Below are 22,366 nucleotides of genomic sequence, written 5' to 3'. Positions count from 1 at the left end.
TGACATTCGGGAACTTGGAGAATGCCTTTTGCTATTGCTATGGTATTCTACATAGTATTGCTTCCAAGCAGGGTATACATTTTAAGGCAAAGAAAGCGAGGCAATTAACTCATACTCAAGTAATTCACTGTTTTTCCAAGTAACAGGTGGAATGGCCCTTACTTGACTTATTATGGCACCAGGTGAGAGACCATACCCTGCCATACAACAGGAAATGCTATTATGTCTTAAACCAATGGCCCACCTATTGTGTCACTTTCCCCATAGCCAGAATGCACAGGTGCAGGAAACAAGGGAAGAAGATGGAAGTAGACCCTCTAACTATTATACCTAAAACATCACTTAAAGAATTTTTGCTTCTTATCCTATGACTGGGCTTGGTGTGGGTGAAGAATCTCATCAACCAGTTGGAAACCATGGCTGCCTCTTTGCCATCTTTGGTTCTTTGCGCTTTAAAGAATTTTTGCTTCTTATCCTATGACTGGGCTTGGTGTGGGTGAAGAATCTCATCAACCAGTTGGAAACCATGGCTGCCTCTTTGCCATCTCTGGTTCTTTGCACTGCTGAAACAACAGGCAAAGAAGAGGGTCACTCTGCTGGCCAGGGTGACTGAACTTGATTCCCAAGGGGAAGTTGGGTTACTAGGTCAAGGAGGAATGTATTTGGAAGCCAGGGGGTTCACTGGAGGTAATATTTCCTGGCCAGTGACCCTGTTTAGTGGGAAACTACAGAAACTCAACAAAGTCAAGACTATCAAAGACTCACTTCCCATAAAAATGAAGATCTGGATCACATCCAGATAAAAAAACACTCTCCAGCGCTATGTTGGCAGGTGATAAGAGAATATGGAGAAAGGGCCACATGAACCAGAGACCTACATTATCCTGAGACCAGAAGAACTAGTTGGTGCCCAGCCACAATCGATGTCTCCCCTGTCAGGGAGCACAACAGACAACTCCTGAGGGAGCAGGAGACCAATGGGATACAGACCCCAAATTCTCATAAAAAGACCATACCTAATGGTATGACTGCGACTAGAGGAATCCCAGAGACAATGCTCCCCAGAACTTCTGATGGCACAGGACAGGAACCATCCCCGAAGACAAATCATCAGGCATGAAAAGGACTGGTCAGTGGGGGGGAGAGAGATGCTGATGAAGAGTGAGCTAATTAAATCAGGTGGACACTGGAGAGTGTGTAGGCAACTCTTGACTGGAGGGGGGATGGGAAGATAGAGAGAGGGAAGATGGCAAAATTGGCACGAAACGAGAGACTGTAAGGGCTGACTCAATAGGGGGAGAGCAAGTGGGAGAAGGGAGTAAGATGTATGTAAACCTACATGTGACAGACTGATTGGAATCGTAAATGTTCACTTGAAGCTTAATAAAAATTAAAAAAAAAAAAAGAGAATATGGAATGGGTGGTAGAATAAGGCAGCTCTGATTACAAGCTATACACTCATCGTATTACCAGCTTTGTTTTATCTTATTTTCCCTTCCACTTCCACAACCCATTTTCCTCCCTCTAAGCTATATAAACAGCTGGTGGTCTCACACTGTGGGAATATGACCTCATGGACATCACCAAACAATGTTACAATGACTTGGTAACTGATAGGAATTGTGTCTTCTGTATTGAGGACATCAATTTTTCATCTGACAAAGGAAAAGTGTGGATGCTGAAGGGGAAAGGTGTGTACTGCCCTGGACATTTTCTGCTTCCTTTTACGGATTCGCTGTCTTCCTCTTCTCCACCCTCCTCTGCACTGGGAGTGGCAGACCCATGGAACTGCACCAGTGAGATCTCCTGCCTTCTGGCATCCAGCTGGGCTCGTCAGTGGGAAGCCCCAAGAGGAGACCAGAGGCAGGTTATTGAGTGAGATGGTGGTATTTATTCCCCCAGTTCCCTCTCTATAGTGCCACTGTGGGTTGGACATATTTTTCAGCTTGAGGTCAGAGGTCCTGACAGGAAGCCCTCTTTAACAGCTGTCTCTCTCTCTCTCTTTCTCTCGCTCTCTTTCTCTCTCTGTGTCTCTGTCTCTCTCTCTGTCTCTGTAGGTTCTCTCTCTGTCTCTGTAGGTTCTAGCAATGGATCCTTCTCACACTTTCAGGTCTAGGAATGTTAACAGAGACCCAATGGTATCAACCCCAGGAAACTGTGCCACCTCCTGTATTTCTCTATATCACATGTGCATGCACACACACACACACACACACACACACTTTTGTCAATTATCCCAATCCTAACCTCTCCTCAAGTTACTCAGGTGGGGTGAGCTCCTTGTTTGTGCCAGCGGCCTAACTGCTAATGTAGAAGCCTCATTGGTCCAGTGAACCTGCTTGACCAATGGTCATGGAGATGCCCAAATATCTTTGGCTGCAGCACCCCAAAGGCTCTACTACTACCCAAATTGGAATAGGGATGAGGGCCAGACCAGCAAAGGATGGGGTCTGGGATGGTGGGTCTCTTGCTGGATACCCCTCATCCCTCACACCAGATCTCTGGTGTCCTGCCCTCCCCTTCACATAAAGAAACCCTATCAGTGGGTGAAAAAGATAATGTCTTTATTATCAGACACACATGACCACTTCTTGAATGTCCACTTCCCACAGGGCAAGTTCAGCTGTTCCCAGTGCCTCACAAATGTTGTTATCAAGTGATAAAGTGGGTGTGGGGGACGATTCATAGAAAAAGATTCATAGAGGTGATAGGGAAATAATTAGGTGTCCAAGACCACTAGGTCATGAGGTCAGAAGGAATGTTAGCTATGCAGGATCAGCGGAGGTTAAGAACCTCTAGAAATTAGGTCAATAGGGAAGACAAAACCCCCCACACCAAAAGGCTAGGGACAGTCCCAGCCCCACCATCCAAGCCAGATAGCAGGCAGGGGCAACTCCATCTTGGGGTAAAGGCTCCTCATCAAAGTATTCAGTCACAGAGAAGGCCCCAATATTCCGGGTATTGTTCAACAAAGATTTGGAATGTTGGGCCATGCAGCCTTGAACGTCCGCTGTGGAGGAGAACCCACCTAGAGGGTGAAGATGGCGTTACAGAGGACACAAAGTACAGCACACCTTAAACTGTCAGATTCAGGGTCCCAGCCCAAGCCCCGTCCTCCCTCAGACCAGGAACCTAGGCCTCTGGCTACCTCCCACTTTAGGACCAATAAAACCCCCTGCTCCTTTTTCCTGCAGGACCCAGGATTCCTTGCCCCAGCTCCCTCCTCCTTCAGACCTATGAGTCAGAGCCTCCAGCCCCCTCCCATGTCAGCACCAATATGACCACGTCCCCAACCCCCTCACCCTCATGATGAAGTTTTCAGCACTCACCTCCCCTGAACTTGATGTAGCCCTTATAGCAATGAGTAGTGCCCATAGGGCAAGTAATAACTTTGGGGTCTGAACAAGTTCCAAAGAAATTCACACAGGCAGGACACCTCAGGCCTTCAGGGTCAGGGGCAGCTGGAGAGCAGAGAGAGCGTTGGAGATGCACAGCTCTGCCCCCAATTCCAGCCACCTCCCTTGAGCCCCAGAGTCTCTGTCTCTGGGCCCCCCATCTCTCCACGTACCCCAACCAGCCTGCTGGATCTCATACCTGGTGGAGGGAGGTTGTTTGCCAGGACACTGGAACTGTCAGCTCTGTTGCAACCATTGGAGGAGCAGACATGGAAGTAAGAGGCGACGAGCACTCCAGGGGGACCCGAGTGTATGGAGATAGCCCGGGAATCCTTTGTCCCAGGAGAGGCACAGCCTTTGCTCCCCAGTAGGAGTAATTTGTGTCCTGAGGGGGTGACAGAGTGAAAGCTGGGCTGGAAGAGGGGAAGGCCCAGAATGAGGCAGGGACTAAGGAGCAGGACTTGGGGATTCCAAGATGCTCAGCAACCACAGGGTGAATGCAAGTTCCCTGATTATAATAGGACAGGTCATGATTACTGCAGGGTACAGACTGGAGCAAGAGCCTGGGTCCAGCTTGGTCACCTCCAAGCTGTGTACCCACAAGTAAGTCATTTGCCACCTCCGTGCCTTATTTCCTCATCTGGATTATGGAGGACACACTAACGCAATAATCACAGGTTTGCTGTGAGGATTGATTGAGATACACATACAAATCGTTTAGAAAAGTGCCTGGTACATGGTGAATAATAAACGTCTACCTGCTCCCTGCTCCCCTAAGTAAATCAACACCCATGGAAGCAGCAGTCAAGAAACCAAATGACACATTACATTGGGCAAATCTACTGCAAAAGACCTCTTTAAAGTGTTAAAAAACAAGATGTCACTTTAAGGACTAAGGTGTGCCTGACCCAAGCCATGGCGTTTTCAATCACCTCACATGCATGTGAAAATTGGGCAACAAATAAGACCGGAGAAGGACTGACACCTTTGAATTATGGTGTTGGTGAAGAATATTGAATACACCATGGACTGCCAGAAGAACAAACAAATCTGTCTTGGAAGGAGTACAGTCAGAATGCTTCTTAGAAAAGAAGATGGTGAGACCTTGTCTCACATACTTTGCACATTTTATCAGGAGGGACCAGTCCCTGGAGAAGGACATCATGCTTGGTAAAGTACAGGGTCAGCGAAAAAGAGGAAGACCTTCCATGAGATGGATTGACACAGTGGCTACAATGGGTTTAAAAATTACATTGATTGTGAGGATGGCACAGGACAGGGCAGTGTTTCATTCTGTTATACGTAGGTTCACTATGAGTTGGAACCAGCTCCACAGCGCCTAACAACAACAACCTGCTTCCCCGGATACCTGCATATCTCATTCCCTTACCTCTTTCAAGCGCTTGTTCAAATTGCAGCCTTTACCTTTTACCCTATCCTCCCTTTCCCTACTGGATTTCTCTACATATCTCTTACCTTCTACCTGTATTTCCTGATTTTTTTTTTCCTGTTTTCCATGAAGGTCCAAAAGGGCAGACACGATTGGATCTGCAGTGCACCAATGCACCTTACCAGAGCACTGTATCCAATGCTTCAAAAACACTGCTCAAAACAAGAGTGCTTGGCACCCAGTGCTCAGTAGACACTTATCAAATGCATAAAGTCATTAAGGTTGCTCTTCCAGTACTGTCCTCAGCTCTTTTTGATTATCACGTATATCTTCACAAACACGCAGCAAGGTAAGTACTACTATTGTCATCGCTTTGACCCTGTTTTTCACAGGAATAAACCAAGGCACAGAGAACGGGAGAGCTAGTCCAGCCTCCAGGAGCCTGGTTCCGTGGTCAAAGTCTTGTCTTCCACGCGGGAGACCCAGGTTCGATTCCCAGCCACTGCACCTCATGCACAGCCACCATCCATCTGCCAGTGGAGGCTTGTGTGTTGCTATGATGTTGTGTAGGTTTCAGCGGAGCTTCCAGACTAACGTAGCCTAGGAAGAAAGGCCTGCTTATCTACCTCTAAAAGTGAGCCAATGAAAATCCTATGGATCACAATATCCCAATCCACTACCAATCCTGGGTATGGCACAAGGCCCGGCAGCATTCAGTTTCATTGTGCACTGGGATCATCTCAACTACAGCTAACAAACAAACCAGAACCTGTTGAACTCCAGGCAGGAAGGGCACCTGGGCAGGAAATTCAGGGAACAGAACACAGGGCAGGAACGCACAGGGCCCAATGGAGGTGCATTGTCCTCCTGTCCAGCCCGAGTACCTGCGTCCATGAGCAACAGCGTCTCCTGACACACTTCCCCAGCTGCACACATCCGGTTCCCAGACGAAGTCCACTCGATAGGTTCCCGAGGCTTGTATTGACCAAACCTCAACGTGTTCCCCGATTGACAGACCAGAAAATCTGGAGAGAAGAAGTCACCAAGGTGTGCTTAATCCAAGGAATCAGTCTTGTCTGTCCCTCCAGGTCTCATGCTTGGGAAGGTGATTGCATTGGTTAGTCACAGTCCAGGTGACCTGGTTGCAGGGTTCTTCAGTCTCAGACTTAGAAAGGATTTGGGAAGTCTAAGTCCACTCCCTCCTCCCCACCCCATTCTTCACCCAGTGTCAGCATAAGTGCCTTCTGGGACCACCTCTCTCCACCTCTCGAAGTAAGCTGCTGTTCCCTTTGGGTGTGAGATAGGTAGATCTTAGCCTGCACCAACCTCTACTTTCCTATCTGGCTTCAGGGTCCTCATCTGGAAAATGAAAACGGTAGCCTGAGCAGTCATTTGTAGACCATTTATTTATTTCAACTGATAATCCTATGTCCCAAAGAGAATTACCCAAATGCCTAGTGTGTACTGAGTGTTTACTAAAGACTAGGGTGCTGTAAGTGCTTTCCATGCATGAGCCCATTTAACCCTCCCAAGGAGCCACCTTATCTGGATTACCTCATTTGATTCTCACAGCAACTCCTAAAGTAGATGGTGCTATTATCATCATCCCCAGTTTGAAGATGCGGGAACAGTGGGCAGAGAAGTTGTTAAGTAGCTTGCCTAACGTCTCCAGACTGGTAAGTGGCACAGGTGGGCTTAGAACTCAGGTATTCTGGCTCCTGGGGGTTAGAGGGATGATCATCCTCAACTGCCTTGGCCCCTGTGACCCTTAGGAATCTAATTTGAAAACCATGGGCCTAGGGCTTCTCTAAGGGCAGTGGCAGTTCAGTGGTAGTGTCCTCCACGAAAGAGACCTGGTTCGATTCCCAGCCAATGCACCTCATGCACAGCCACTACCCATTTGTCAGTGGAGGCCTGCATGTTGCTCAGATGCTGAACAGGTTTCAGCAGAGCTTCCAGGGTAAAACGGACTAGGAAAAAATGCCTGGCTACCTACTTCTGAAAATCAGCCAATGAAAACCCTATGAGCACTAGGGTCCAATCTGCAACTGATTGTGGGAATGGTGCAAGACCAGGCAGCTTTTTGTTCTGTTGTGCATGGGGTTGAATGGGTCAAGAGCCAACTCAACAGCAGCTAACAACAACAACAGCAGACCTTCTCTTAAGGGCATCTCATGATCAGCCCGATGTGTCCCATGACGCAAAAACACCTGTACTGAGGACTCAGCATCCATAAGCATATGCAACATTTGCAACAGCCCCAAGAAAGGGGGCTGCTCATTTCTCCATTTCACAGATGACAAAACTGTGCCTCCTGTTCCCCTCCTCCAAGCCTGAGCCCCACTCTCCCTGCCCCAATCTCCCCCACCTTGCTCAACGGAAGCCCCTTTCTTGCTGTTGTTCAAGCCAAAAATGCTGCTGACATTGTTGACAATTACCTCTCTCTTACACCCTATATTGCATCCATCAGGAAATCCTGTTGGTTTAAGCTGCAAAATATCTCCAGCACCTGACCGCTTCTCATCACCTTTATTGTTTCCACCCCATCGGCTCTCACCTGCCTCCTTCTGGGTCTCCCTGTGTCACCCCCATGCCCCTTTTACTCTCTATTATCTACCCAGAGGGATCCTTATAAAAGGTAAGTCAGTACATGTCGCTCTTCTGCTTAGAACCTTCCAGCAGATTCCCATTTTCTCCAAGTAAGAACCAATGTCCTTAAACCGCCTATAAGCCCCCACGGAGTCTGGCCTGTCCTATGACTCCCTCTGAATTTCCTGCTCCACTCCTCCTCGTCCGTTCTGCTCCAGCCACACTGGTCTCCTGGCTTTTCCTCAAACATGACAGGGGTATGCTTCCACCCTTGTCTGGAACCACTTCCCCCTAAATTCTGCAAGGACCTTTCCACACTTCATTCAGGCCTCTGCTCTGATGCCACCCTCTCCAAGAGGCTTTCTCTGACTAACTGTCCTGTCTAGAAGAACAGCACCGGGTGCCTCCTGCATTGTTCTCTGATCCTTTTACCCTTGGTGTTTCTTCTTAGGCTTATCACCACCTGACATAGCACTGATTTGTCTATATTTATTTGTTCAATGTCTACCTTCTCCAATAAGAATGTAAGCTCCGTGAGGACAGGGATTTTTGTTTTGTTTGCTCCCTGGTGTATCTCCAGCATCGACAATAGTGCCTGGCAGTAGGAGGGACTCATTACCTAAATGTTGTTGTGTGCCATAGAGTCGAGTCCGACCCATAGCAACCCCATGTGACAGAGTAGAACTCCGCCATAGGGTTTCCTAGGCTGTGATCTTTACAGGAGCAGATGGCCAGGTCTTTTCTCCCACAGAACCACTGGGTGGGTTCGAACTGCTGGCCTTTTGGCTAGCAGCCAAGTACTTAACCATTGTACCACCAGTGCAATGTGGTCTATTAATATTTATTTATTATTTACTTATTAATATTTATTATTTACTTATTAATATTTATTTATTAATAAATAAATATTAATAGACCACATTGGTGAAGGAGGCTTAAAGAGGGAGTGAAACTCAGCAGCTCAGGCTGGAACCCACATCTCTCTGACTCAGACACTAATCTCTTAACTGCCATGATCTCCCTGACTGTGCTGACCCTTGGCTCTCACCGGTTTCGGCTGTCTGCAGGATTGTTGTCATTGTTAGGTGCCATCGAGTCAGTTCTGATTCACAGCAACCCTGCGTAGACAGAAAGAAACACTGCCCAGTCCTGCACCATCCTCACAGTCATTGCTATGTGAGAGCCCATCGTTGCTGACACTGTGTCAATCCATCTCATTGAGGGTCTCCCTCTCTTTCACAGACCCTCTGCAGGATAGGAGTACAACTCCCTAGGAGGGCAGTGAAGGTTATTCAGGTGCCAATCCTTTGGTACTTCTTCAAGATGGCTCTGCCATGGACTGTTCTGGGAAACCTGTGCTCTTGCACCCAGTCCTCTCCCATCCCTAAGTCTTTGACAAGCTGTTCTTTCACTTTGGAATGTCCTTCTCTCCTCCACTTATTCTCTGACATCTTGTTGTACCTGACCTTGACGGTGTTCAATAAATATTTACTAAACTGCTGAATTGAACTGAACCAGGGAAGGCAAAACACCTTCCAAGGTCTGGCTCCAATGTTGAAGCTAGGAAAATATGGATATATTTTAGGAATATTCGTTTGTGGCAAAACAGCTCTGTGATCTGTGGTGTGTGTGGGTATGTGGTGTGTATGTGGAGTGTGCGTGGGGGTGTTGTGTATATGTATGGGGTGTTTAGTATGTGTGTTGAGGGTGTGTGGGATTTTGTGTTGTGTGATGAGAGCCCTGGTGGCACAGTGGCTAAGCGCTCAGCTATTAACCAAAAGGTCAGCAGTTGGAACCCACCAGCCACTCAGTGGAAGAAGGATGTGGCAGTCTACTTCTGTAAAGATTACAGCTTTGGAAACCTATCGGGCAGTTCTACTCAGTCTTACAGGGTTGCTATGAGTTGAGATTAACTTGAGGGCAATAGGTTTGTTTGTTCTCTGGTGGTATGTGATGTGTGGTGGGTATATGGTGTATGTCATATGTGTGTGGTATATGAGTGAAGTGTGTGGGATTTTGTGGTGTGTTGCGGTATGTATAGGGGACAGGTGTGTGTGCATGTGGTATGTAATATGTGATTTGTGTGTGGCGTGTGTGTTGTATAGCCGTATTGTATGTGTTTGTGATGTACATGGTATGTGCTTATTGTGTTTGTGTAGCATGGTATTTGATGTGTGCATTTGTGTGTGTTGTATGTATTATATGTTACGTGTGGTGCATGTGGCATGTGATGTGTGGTATGCGTGAGTTGTGTGTGTGTGCTGTGTGTACTGTGTATGTGTGTGTGTGTGGTATGTGTGATGTGTGTTGTTTCTAATTTTTTTTCTGAAATGCCTTCTGGACTGATAAATGTTACCTAGTCCCAGGGATGAGGGTTCAGACTTTGTCCCTTCCTTCTCAATACCCTTCTGTGACTCCCCCCTACCTCTGGGGGAAAATCCATGCACTCGGCCTGGCTTCTGAAGGTACCTGACAGACCACGAGGCCCTCCACCTGCCACTCCACCCCCCAACAATATCCATTCCCAAGACAGGCCAGGTCACTTCCTGCCTCCTTGGCCTTGCACCCACTGTCCTTTCTGCTTGGAATAGCTCTCCCTTTGTCTTCCGCGCCTGCCTTGTCAACCTGGAAAAGGGGCAATCATTCTCTGACCCCAGCTGCACCCCTCCTCTTAATGAGGCCTTCTCAGGCAAAGCTGAGGAGCCCTTCTGGGGAGCACCTTCTGGAAAGCCTCCAGGCCTTTACGCATGCTTGTTCCCTCTGCCTATTAATTTCCTTTTCCTCTTCTATGAATAAGCTGCTGCTTATCTTTAAGACATGGCCCAAAGGTTACCTCCTTTGTGAAGCTCTTCTTCACCTCCACCCCTGGTCATTAGTATCTTCCTCCTCTGAGCTCCCTCAGGCCCCAAACCCCTTTCTCCTATAGCCTTAACCACCCAACTCATGGCCATCTGAGTCTGTTACATCTCCCCTTCCTAGTCTTGGAGACTCTTTAGGGCAGGCACATGGTCTGACTCATTTTGGGTCTCCATGGGTGGCCTTGGAATTCTGCATGAACTCAAGTCAACAAACACACCCTGGGCACCTATCCTGAGCAGGATCTTGCGCACGATGCTCAAAACCTTGATGTCAATGACATCAGCCCTGTGCTCAAAAGGGGGTCCCAGTTTAGCCAGGGAGACAGATCCGATCACAAACAGGAATATCTGCCAAACTCACTCAGCTCCTGTCTGTGAGCTTCCTAGTGACATAGGCAGATGAAGAAACAGGCTCAAACAGAGAAGGCCCTTCTCCCATTCAACTTTCCTCGGTCCTTCCCCTCTCCTCCCCACCACAGCTTCCCTCTGATTCATGGTTCTTGTTATTGAGATGCTCCAGGGCACTCCTGCCTTCCCTGTCCCATATGAAGTACCCCCCATTTTGTCTTGATTTTCTTTCCTACTCAGCAAGACCACTGGGGTGCTCCAGGATCATGGGTAGGCAGTGGGTAAGGATGGTAGAGGGGCTGGGGATGGTCAAATGGAAGTGGGAGAACCAAGGTTATCAGAGGTCAGCAATGTGGAGAAATACAATCATCGGAAGCAACAAGTGGTTCCCCAAAAAATGACCTGTCAGGGTGAAAACCTGCCCATGATCCTGCACTCACACTGTACCCAGTAAAAACTAAAACTCATTGCTGACAAGTGGATTCCAACTCATAACAACCCCATAGGACAGAGTAGAACTGCCCCACAGGGCTCCCAAGTTGTGACTGGTGGATTCGAGCCACTGACCTTTTGATTAGCAGTCAAACACTTTAACTACTGCGCCACCAGGGCTCTGTACCCAGTTAAGTTACCTGCAAAGTAGCGTGCCCTCCCGGCTCCCCTTCCACCAGGACTGGGCCCTGAGCTTAGTCTATCCTGCCCCATTTAAAACTCCCACTTGTGGGCCCCTGTCCTATATATCTGCCCCCTGGAACATGTCCTCTCTCTCTCCCTCCCCCCTGCCCAGAATCCCCTCACTTTGCACATGTCTGAGTGAGTAATTAACTTCTAAAGTATTATAATTGCTGGCTTTGGTGTGATGGGTTTGAAAGTCCCCCACTTTAACTAAGGGGAGCCCTGGTGGAACAAAGGGTTAAGTGCTCAGATGCTAACTGAAAGGTTGGCAGTTCCAAACTCACCCAGTGGCTCTACAGGGGAAAGACCTGGTGATGATCTGTTCCCACAAAGTTTACAGCCTAGAAAACCTTGTGGGGCAGTTCTACCCTATCACATGCAGTCAGAGTTAGTCAGAATCAACCCCATGGCACACAATAACAACAACATCAAGCCTCGAGGCTGCAATACAGGGCAGGGTCCCATCTCCTGTGTGTAGGACTCACCCTTACTATTGCAGTTCTCGCTCACACTTATGGGCCCGATTTCCTGGGTCCCATTAAGCAGGTTGCAGCCTGCTTGGGCCATGCACCCTTGCACTCTCAGAGTGGCGGTGATCCCCCCTGTGGAAAGGGAGAGAGAGGGAAGATGAAGAGTCAGACACTGAAGCTATGACCATTCAACCTTCAGAGGGAGGCTCAACTCCAGGAAGTCCGTCCCACCCTCCTCTGGGACCCATGCCTTAGTTTACCCTCCCTCCCTCCGAGACTCAGATCTCAGCCTTCAGATCTCCCCACTGGGGACCTGCACCTGTAGGGACCCCAATGTCTCCAGAACGTACCTCCATTGAGCACGACGTTGCCACTGTAGCAATGCGTGAGCCCCGCAGGGCAGGCGAGCTCTGTTCCCTTCTCTGGGCACTCATCTGTTGACAAGCAGGTGGGGCACTGCACGCCTCTTGGGGCTGGGGCAGCTGGGGAGGTGAGAGTGTGAAAGAGACTGAGGGGGGTCTCAGTTTGGATCAGATGCCTTCTCTCCACCCCGCTTTTGCTGGCCCCAAGAGTCAACCACATGAATCTCCTGGCATGTGTCCTCCTCAGTTTCTCTCACACAGGCCCAGAATGTGGGGAATTAGGGATGCGGGGTCACTGGAAGAGCAAGGGAGAGAGGGAATAAGAGTTATGAGAAGAACTTGGGGCCTGAATGCAGAGGGGGCCAAGGCAGAGCAGAAGCACTGAGGTCCCAGATAGGGTGTGGAGTGGATCCACAGGGTGGAAGAGGGGGCCTTCTGAGACCACACACAGACACATTGGTCAGGGCAGGGAAGAGATCCCCCAGAAGGGACCAGTGCTTGGACTGCAAGTTCTACTAAAAAGTGAGGGAAGACCAGACGTTCAGAAAATATTCCAAAAAGTAGAAAAACACAGAACATGGCCCTCCAAATGTGATTCACAAAGCTCACATACTGTCCATAACAATACTGGACAAGAATGGTAGGGGAAATTTGCAGGCCAGGCTCACTCAGGAAGACAAAAAAAAAAAACCATAAAGCATTAGTGGGCCAGATCTAGCAGTACAGAATAAAAGGAGCATGCAAGATGCCCAGGTTAGATCACCACCAGTCTGAGGTTAAGTTTCACATCCCGGAAGTAAGACCCTTTACTGCATCAGGGCCCTGAGAGGAAGCTGGGCTAGGGGAGTCCTGGGGGTGTATGAGTAGGGCAGGTGGAAGCCAAGAAGCAAGGGAGTGAGAGAACAAGCCAGGGAGCAATCAAGGGAGAGACAGAGGGAGCCATGAGCAGGTGAGCAAGGGAGCAATACAATTGGCACGCAGATGGAGAAGGGAACCAGCACGGGAGGAGTAGTGAAAAAGAAAGTGGGAGAGAGTGAGGCCAGGGAAGGGGGCAATCCCTCCGCACTCACCTCCACCCCCTCAGCCCTGTTGCTCCCCTTAGCCCTACAGCCCATTTCCCTTCCTCTCCTTCCTGCCTCCCGCACCTCTTGAAGACAGGGCCCAGAGCTGGGTGCTGTTGGAGAGGTCATTGCACTTGTTCGCATTCCGGCACACGCGGGTGTAGGAGATGATGGAGAGGCCTGGGCCGGCCCTGTGCTCAGTGATACGGCCCTCCTGTTCTTCAGCCAGAGTGCAGCCCTTGGTGATCACTACATTCACCTGGGGACCTAAGCAGGAGGAGGGAGGCCGGTGAGCCGGCGTGGGGATCAGGACTCCAGGGTCCTGGCATAGAGGAAAGAGGTTCAAGAGGAGATGATTGGGCACCCTCCACTCCCCCGCTCCCAGTTGCTATTGCTGGGGAAGGGAAGCAGCTCTCGTGCTGGGGGAGGGGTCTCCTGAGTTCCTACACAGAATGCCGATGGGGCTGGGCAGGGGTGTTGGCCTGGAGGGGTGAGGGCTGTGGCCCCTGGGCTTTCTCACCGTTTTGAATGTGTATCAGTGTGTCTTGGCAGCCCCAGCCGCCCTCACAGTCTTCCTCGCCAGCCGTCCACTTGAGGGGCAGTTCAGCTGCATCATACACAGAGTTCAGTATCCCCTTCTCGCAGGTCAGAGCCTGGACTCCTGGGATAAAAAAAAGGAGAACCAAATCCATCTTAGCAGGGCTCCCCTACTTCCTTCTGAGGGAGATCCTCTAGCCACCAGCCTCTGGGATTGGGTTCCTCACTCACGGTGCAGGGTGAAGGTGACCCCCAGGAGGGCCAGTAGGGGGGCTGGACTCATGGTCAGTCTGCAGCTGGAACGCTGGCATCTGCTCTTGGGATTTCCCTTGGGAAATCACAGTCCTTTTATATCATATCTTACCCAAGGCAGCCCAGGAAAGGGGTGAGGTGGGGAGGGCCTTGCTAAACAAAGTCCTAGGCTCCTCCCTCTGAGTCTGCAGCTGCTTGGAGGGCTTAGAATCTGAGGCCTCTCTTCCTCCCCCAGACCCAAGAGTCCAGCCCCCAGCCCCCTCCTCCCTCACACCCAGAACTCCAGCCTCCAGCCCCCTCCTCCCTCAGACCCAGGAGTCCAGCCTCAGGCCCCCTCCTCACTTACACCCAGGAGTCCAAAAGCCTCCTTCCAAGACTCAGGAATCCAGGAATTCAGGCTCCCAGTTCCCTCCTCTCTCAGACCCAGGAGCTTGGGCCCCCAGACCCAATAATAATTAGAAACTGAGGTATCCTGGCTCCCAGGCAGCACCAGTGTATATCCCCAGTCCCCTTTCCTCCTAAACCCAGCTACGTGGGTCCCCATCTCTGCCCTGTTTCAGGGTAGTTTGGGAAGGTGCTTTCCTCATCTCTCATGGCACCCTGGCCACATTCTGGCCCCAGGTGGGGAAATGGCCCAATTGCCCATGAGGACATTGTGTGGTGGCATTGGCTGATACCTATATTCTCTCTGTCCCAACCTCTGTCCCCACTGACTTCCTTCTTCCCTTTTCTTTCTCTTTCCTTCCTGTACTGTTTTCCCTTTTATTCCTCTTTTCATGCCTTTCTCTCATGCACTCTCTTCTTCTGCTCCCTCCCCTGACAGCACAACATAGGCCCTAGAGTTCCCACTTGCCTGCCACTCTGGAAGGAGTTGGGATATGCCGTTTGGAGAGGGGGGTAGTGGAGACTGACTAGCCATTGAAGAATTGGGGTGTACATTGGAGACTGACTAGCCATTAAGAATTAGAGTGTTCCTTGGGGAAAAAAAAAGCTTCCTTCCCAGAAACTGAGAGGTGAGAGCAATGGCATGTTAGAAAATCAGCTTTTTGGAAAAACAACAACAAATCTTGCTTTGTAGTGTTGGCCTATTTCTGTGGTGTAAATACTCCTACCATGTCTGACTTTAAGCTATCAACAGTTTAACAACTAGCTCACAAAATTCATAAATATTTAACAATTGAGTTTTATAAGCCTATTGAGCCAGTGTCAGCACACGGATGGGTGAGAGGAAGACAGGAAAGAATAAACGGTATCTACTAGTGACAGCAAGGTCCCTGGGTGGTGGCGCAAATGGCTTAGGCTCGGTTACTAACCTGAAGGTTGGCTGTTTGAATCTACCCATCGATGCCACAGAAGACCTAGCAATCTGCCAGATTTCAGCCAAGAAAACCTTACGAAGCAGTTCCTTTTGTCCCAAGAGGTTGCCATGAGTCAGAATCAACTCGACAGTAACTGGCTTGAGTTTTTATTTGTTTTTGGGCTAGTGACTGCAGGGGATAGATATGGGTTTATAAGAAAGAGAAGGGATTGGACTGGACTATGGGTTTGAAAACGATACTGGTGAAGAATGAATTTCTTGGATCAAGTAGACACATGAGACTATGTGGGCATCTCCTGTCTGGACGGGAGATCAGAAAGCAGAGGGGATCAGAAGCTGGCCAAATGGACACAAAAATAGAGAGTCTAGGGAAGGAGTGTGCAGTCTCATTAAGGGCAGAGCAATTAGGAGTATATAGCAAGGTGTATATAAATTTTGGTACGAGAGACTGGCTTGATTTGTAAACTTTCACTTAAAGCACAATAAAAATTGGAAAAAAAAAGAAAGAAGGGAGGGAGAGAGAGAGAAGGTGGGAATAAGGATAGAGGAGAAAAAGAAATAAATTTGTCACTTGCAGCTTAATGCTGATATATAACACATTTATATATCCTATTTTTATTTGTGTTTGCCAGTTTAATATTTGCCACGCAAACAGTGACACGTTTGTCTCATCTCCCACTGTGTCTACACCACCTACTTGGCATATAGCAGGTACTCAATAAACATTTATATGACTGAATGAATGAGTAGGGTAGGGAAAAACAAAGCCACCACTAACATTTGATAGATTGTGCACTGCAGAACACTGTCCTTTCCCCTGTGATTTACATTGTCACTATGTGAATGGTGCCCTCTGGAGTTGTGCAGACCTGAAGCAGTGTCCCTGGAGGATAAGGGGAAGGAGGGGTTGCTAAGAAGCAAATAAGTCATAGATAATCATTTAAACGTCTTGTTTTACTCAACTAATATTTACTGAGGCTGGGGGTAGTGCCAGACACTGCCCTAGTTGCTGGGCTACAGATTGTAGAGCTCACAGCCTAGCAAGAGAAATAGACACTAAACAAACACACAAATAAGAAACATATTAGATGGTTCTGGGTCCTTCTATACAGAAGTAGTGTTAAAGCAAGTGACTGAGCTGGTTACTTCAGCTGGAAGGGGATTAAGGGGACTTCCCTGAAGGCATGACATTTAAGCTGAGAGCAGAATGAAAAGAGCCAGCCTGTACTCTATACTCTCTCCTATAGGGTCGCTGTGAGTTGAAATCGACTTGATGGCAACAGGTTTGGTTTTTTTTGTTTGTTTGTTTTGTTTTCTCAAGAGTCTTGCATATTCTACAAATACCAACTTCATAACAATAACAGAAATACTAACAATGCTAAACACTACCATTTATTACTGATGCCAAAGAGTGCTTGGTTAATAGTTCTCAGGTACTCACCCACAGCGCTGCCAGTACTGGTTTTTTGTTTGTTTGTTTTGCTTTTTTTTGTTTTTTGTTTATTGAACTTTTGTTGTTAAAACCCAGTTGCTGTGGAGTCAGTTCTGACTCAAACAAAAATAGAATATATAAATGTGTTACATATCAGCATAAAACTGCAAGTGACAAATTTGTTTCTCTTTCTCCTCTATCCTTATTCTCACCTTCTCTCTCTCTCCCTCCCTTCTTTCTTTTTTTTTTAATTTTTATTGTGCTTTAAGTGTGTGTCAGCGTAGAACTATGATCCATGCCTTTCAGAAACAGATCATCAGGCCTTCTTCTGAGGTGCCTCTAGGTGGATTTGAACCGCCAATCTTTCGGTTAACCGTTCTCACCACTCAGGGACTCCTTTTTTGCTATTAGGTGCAACAATTGCAAAAATTCCTTGCTCATCTTATAGAAAAGAATACAGAAGCTGAGAAAAGGAAAAGGGGCTTGTCCAAGGTTCTGAGTCAGGGTGTGGCCAAGCGGGAATCAGTTCTGAGCTCATAAATCCACCGTTTGGCAGACTCACCCTGCTTCCTCCTTCCTGATCAGCCAGTGTGTTCACCAGGCATGAGAAGCCTGCGTAATGCCAGAACTTGCTCCAGATATTTACCTACATAGAGGACAAAGCCAGGCTTTAGCATGTGGCTGGGGCCACCCCCATCTCTTTAACTCCAGCTAACATATTTTTCTCCTGAGTGATCTGAGGAACAAGTGTTTTGCTTCTGGGTTTCCCCAGCTCAAGCCCCTCCCTCTGTCAACCCCCTGATAGCCCTGAGCTATGACTGTCTGTGACCCTCTTGCTTCCTCACCAGCCTGGGGGCTGCTCAAGGACAGGGCCTGAGTCTGACCCATCTCTAAGTCCCAAGCATGGCCCTACACAGAGCCTAATCCACAACAGGAGGGCTATGAAGGGTCCAGCACTTCCAATCAAACTTGTTTTCAAGGCACTGCAAGGGCTATTTCTCTCCATTCCCTAATGTCCCTTGTGGCGTAGTGGTTAAGAGCTCGGTTGCCAACCAAAAGGTTGGCAGTGCGAATCCACCACCTGCTCCTTGGAAACCCTAGGGAGCAGTTCTACTCTGTCCTGTACTCTGTCTGAGCTCGAAATCAACTCAAAGGCAGTGGGTTTGGGTAATATTCTTATTTTGAGATTTTTTTAAGCATACAGAAAAACAGCAATAGATTCTGTCCCAAAAAAAAGTTCAGACAACACTCGTATACCTTGACCTGGATACACCAGTTGTTAACATTTCACCACAGTTGTTCACATACATATATGCACACAATTTGAAAATATTTTTTTATTTAAAATCGTTAAAGTTGAAGTCATTATGCTACTACTAAGTGCTTCAGTAAGTACCGCCTTAAGAATGAAGACTGTCCTGCATAACCAGAAAACCTTTCTCATACCAAAGTAGTTTCACGCTGATACTATATTGTCTACTATATAGTCCATTTTCTATTTTCCTCAATTGTCCCAATAATGTCCTTTATATCATTTTTTTTTTTTCCAATCAGAGTGACAATCTGGGATCAAACACTGACCACATCGTGTAAAAACAAAACAAAAAAGTAATTGCCATCAAGTTGATTTTGACTCATGGCAACCCCATGTGTGTCAGAGTAGAATTGTGCTCCACAGGGTTTTCAATGGCTGATTTTTAAGAAGTAGATCACCAGGCCTTTCTTCCAAGGTACGTGTGGATGGACTAGAACTTTGAATCTTTCCACTTGTTTTTGTGGAGTGTTCTACGGCCTGGGTTTGTCTGACTGTTCAGGACTCCAGTCATTTTACTTATTTTTGGCAATAGTCTCCATGGGTAACATTGTATCTTCTGCACTGCATCACATCAGGAAGTCTGTAATATCAGAATGTTGCAGTCTCAGCTAACTAATATGTAATCTGTGGAGTAAAGCTTTGAGGCTGTGAACATCCTCTTCCCCACCCACTAAGACCCTTCTGTTTACTTGCACACTCTGGGCCCAACTACTTACAGAAGACTCTCCTTTAGCAAAGAAACACAACGCTTTGGTCCATCACCTCCACCTCATCTCTGCACATTATGAAAAACTTTTCCATCCAGGGAGATCATCCCTCAGAGCTGGTAACATAAATCCACTTCATGCAGCTGGAAACGAAGCCCCAGAAAGGGGAAGAAGAAGCTTGGCTCACAAAGTCAGGAAACAGCAGGAACCCAGGCTTTCAAAGCCACCTGCGCTCTTTCCCACTACCTAACAGCACACTGAAGATGCTCAAGAGCTTCTGAATGATTCATATCCAATCTCCTCATCTGCCAAACACCCAGTTTTTCCCAACAAGAAAAATTATTCGTATGGCAAACAGACTCACATTCAGGTTATAGGTCTTTGCACTAAGCAGGAGGCACAGAGGGCAAATCCCACCTTCATTGCTGACTGCGTGTTAAGGAACAGCATGAATTTGATTCCCACGTGGAAAATAGAATCAGTCCTCACCTTCCCACTTCTGCATCCCCATAGCCACCCTAGGCATAGCTGTAGCCCTAACCATAACCCTACTCCTAAATATGATCCTAAACTAGCCCTAGTCCTAATTCTAACCCTAACCCTAACCTTATCCCTAGCCCTAGTCCTACTTCCCCCATCACACGTCACAAGTCAGTTTGTCATACTGTGTGGACTTGTGTGTTGCTGTGATGCTGGGAACTATACCACTGGTATTCAAATACCAGCTGGGTCACCCATGGTGGACAGGTATCAGCTGAGCTTCTAGACTAAGACGGACTAGGAAGAAGGGCCAGGTAGTGTACTTCTGAAAAGAATTAGCCAGTGAAAACCTTATGAATAGCAGTGGAACATTGTCTGATATAGGGCCAGAAGATACAACTGGGGAAAATCTAGGTGCCTCCTCAAAGTAGAGTTGACCTTAATGACATGGATGGAGTCAAGCTTTCAAGACCTTCATTTGCTGATGTGGCACAACTCAAAATAAGAAGAAACAGCCGCAAACATCTATTAGTAATTGGAACCAGAATGTGTGAAGCATGAATCTACAAAAATTGAAAATCATCAAAAATGAAATGGAACACATAAAGACCCAGGCATTAGTGAGCTGAAATGCACTGGATTGGTCATTTTGAATTGGTCCATCATATGGTCTACTGTGCTGGGAATGGCATTGCATTCATCGTCAAAAAGAACTTTTCAAGATCTATCTTAAAGTACAACTCTGTCAGCGATAGGATAATATTTATACACCTACATGAAAGACCAGCTAGTATCACTATTATTCAAATTGACGCACCAACCACTAAGGCCAAAGATGAAGAAGCTGAAGATTTTTAGCAAATTCTGCAGTCTGAAATTGATTTAACATGCAATCAAGTTGCACTGATAATTACTGGTGATTGGAATGCAAAAGTTGGAAACAAAGAAGAAGGATTGATAGCTGGAAAATATGGCCTTGGTGACAGAAATGATGCCAGAGATCACATGATTGAATTTTGCAAGCCAACAACTTTTTCATTGCAAATACCATTTTTCACCAGCATAAATGGGGACTATACACATGAACCTCACCAGACAGAATACACAGAGGCCGACTGCAGATCACACCATCAATTACTCATATGTAAGTTCTAGCTGAAACTGAAGAAAATTAGAACAAGTCCATGAGAGCCAAAGTATGACCTTGAGTATATTACACTTGAATTTAGAGACCATCTCAAGAATAGATTCGACACGTTGAACGCTAATAACCAAAGACCAGACAAGTTGCAAAACGACATCAAGGGCATCATACATGAAGAAAGCAAGAAGTCATTAAAAAGACAGGAAAAAAAAAAAAAAGACCTAAATGAATGTCAGAAGAGACTCTGAAATTCGCTGTTGAATGCTGAGTAGCTAAAGCAAAAGGAAAAAATGATGAAGTAAAAGAGCTGAACAGAAGATTTCAAAGGGCGTCTCGAGAAGATACAGTAAAGCATTACGATGACACGTGCAAAGATCTGGAGATAGAAAACCAAAATGGAAGAACACACTCAGCATTTCTCAAGTCAAAAGAACTGAAGAAAAAATTCAAGCCTCAAGTTGCAACACTGAGGAATTCTACGGGAAAAATATTAAATGATGCAGGAAGCATCAAAAGAAGATGAAAGAATACACAGAGTCACTATACTAAAAAGAATTGCTTGATGTTCAACAATTTCAGGAGGTAGCATATGATCAGGATCTAATAGTACTTAAGGAAGTAGCCCAAGCTTCACTGAAGCCAATAGTGAAAAACAAGGCTCTGGGAACTGATGGAATATCAACTGAGATGTTTCAACAAATGCATGCAGTGCAGGAAGTGCTCACTCATCTCTGCCAAGAAATTTGAAGACAGCTACCTGGCCCACCAACAGGAAGAGATCCATATGTATGCCTATTCCCAAGAAAGGTGATCCAACCAAATGCGGAAATTATCGAACAATATCATTAATATCACTTGCAATCAAAATCTTGCTGAAGATCAAAAGGACTGCAGCAGTATATCCACAGGGAACTGCCAGGAATTCAAGCTAGATTTAGAAGAGGATGTGGAACCAGGAATATCATTGCTCACGTCAGATGGATCCTGGCTGAAAGCAGAGAATACCAGAAAGATGTTTACCAGTGTTTTATTGACTGTGCTAAGGCATTCGACTGTGTGCATCATAACAAATTATGGATAACATTGCAGAGAGTGAGAATTCTGGAATGCTTAATTGTGCTCATGAGGAATCTGTACACAGATGAAGAGACAGTCATTTGAACAGAACAAGGGGATATCGCATGGTTTAAAGTCAGGAAAGGTGTGTGTCAGGGTTATATCCTTTCACCATACCTATTCAATCTGTATATTAAGCAAATAATCCAAGAAGCTGGACTATATGAAAAAGAATGGGGCATCAGGATTGAAGGAAGACTCATTAACAACCTGCGTTATGCAGATAACACAACCTTTCTTGCTGACAGTGAAGAGGACTTGAAGTACTTACTGATGAAGATGAAAAACCACAGCCTTCAGTATGGATTGCACCTCAACATAAAGAAAACAAACATCTTCACAACTGGACCAGTAAGCAACATCATGATCAACAGAGAAAAGACAGGTTGTCAAGGATTTCATTTTACCTGGATCCACAATCAACATCCATGGAAGCAGCAGTCAAGAAATCAAAAGATGCATTGCATTGGGTCGATTGGCTGCAAGAGATGTCTTTAAAGTGTTAAAAAGCAAATATGTCACCTTAAGGACTAAGGTGAGCCTGACCCAAGCCACGATGTTCTCAATCACCTGGTATGTATGCAAAAGCTGGACAATGAATAAGGAAGACTGAAAAAGAATTGATGCCTTTGAATTGTGGTGTTGGCAAAGAATATTGAGTATGCCATGCACTGCCAAAAGAATGAACAAATCTATCTAGGAAGAAGTACAGCCAGAATGCTCCTTAGAGGTAAGGATGGTGAGACTACGTCTCATATACTTTGGACATATTATCAGGAGGGATTAGTCCCTGAAGGAGGACATCATGCTTGGTAAAGTAGAGGGTCAGAGAAGAAAGGAAGACCCTCAACGAGATGAACTGATGCAGTGGCTGCAACAATGGGCTCAAGCATAGCAACAATTGTGAGGATGGCGCA

The 22,366-nt window shown here is 46.8% G+C and overlaps 1 protein-coding gene across 1 annotated transcript; it reads right to left on the bottom strand.

The window, feature by feature from the left end:
• Positions 1-2,314: 2,314 nt before the first annotated feature.
• Positions 2,315-14,749, bottom strand: CD177 (CD177 molecule). Its single transcript, XM_023543102.2, has 9 exons — positions 13,917-14,749; positions 13,669-13,809; positions 13,233-13,415; positions 12,076-12,207; positions 11,741-11,857; positions 5,670-5,810; positions 3,595-3,780; positions 3,330-3,461; positions 2,315-3,028 (listed from the first exon to the last, which is right to left on the bottom strand). Exons 1-9 carry the CDS (start codon positions 13,966-13,968, stop codon positions 2,808-2,810), a joined length of 1,305 nt encoding a protein of 434 aa, XP_023398870.1. The 5' UTR covers positions 13,969-14,749; the 3' UTR covers positions 2,315-2,807.
• Between the last annotated feature and the right edge of the window lie 7,617 nt (positions 14,750-22,366).

The sequence above is a fragment of the Loxodonta africana genome, chromosome 11, assembly GCF_030014295.1.
Source record: "Loxodonta africana isolate mLoxAfr1 chromosome 11, mLoxAfr1.hap2, whole genome shotgun sequence".
NCBI lineage: Eukaryota > Metazoa > Chordata > Mammalia > Proboscidea > Elephantidae > Loxodonta > Loxodonta africana.
The sequence above is the reverse complement of the archived record's forward strand: the minus strand, read 5'-3'. Positions and strand labels throughout refer to the sequence as shown.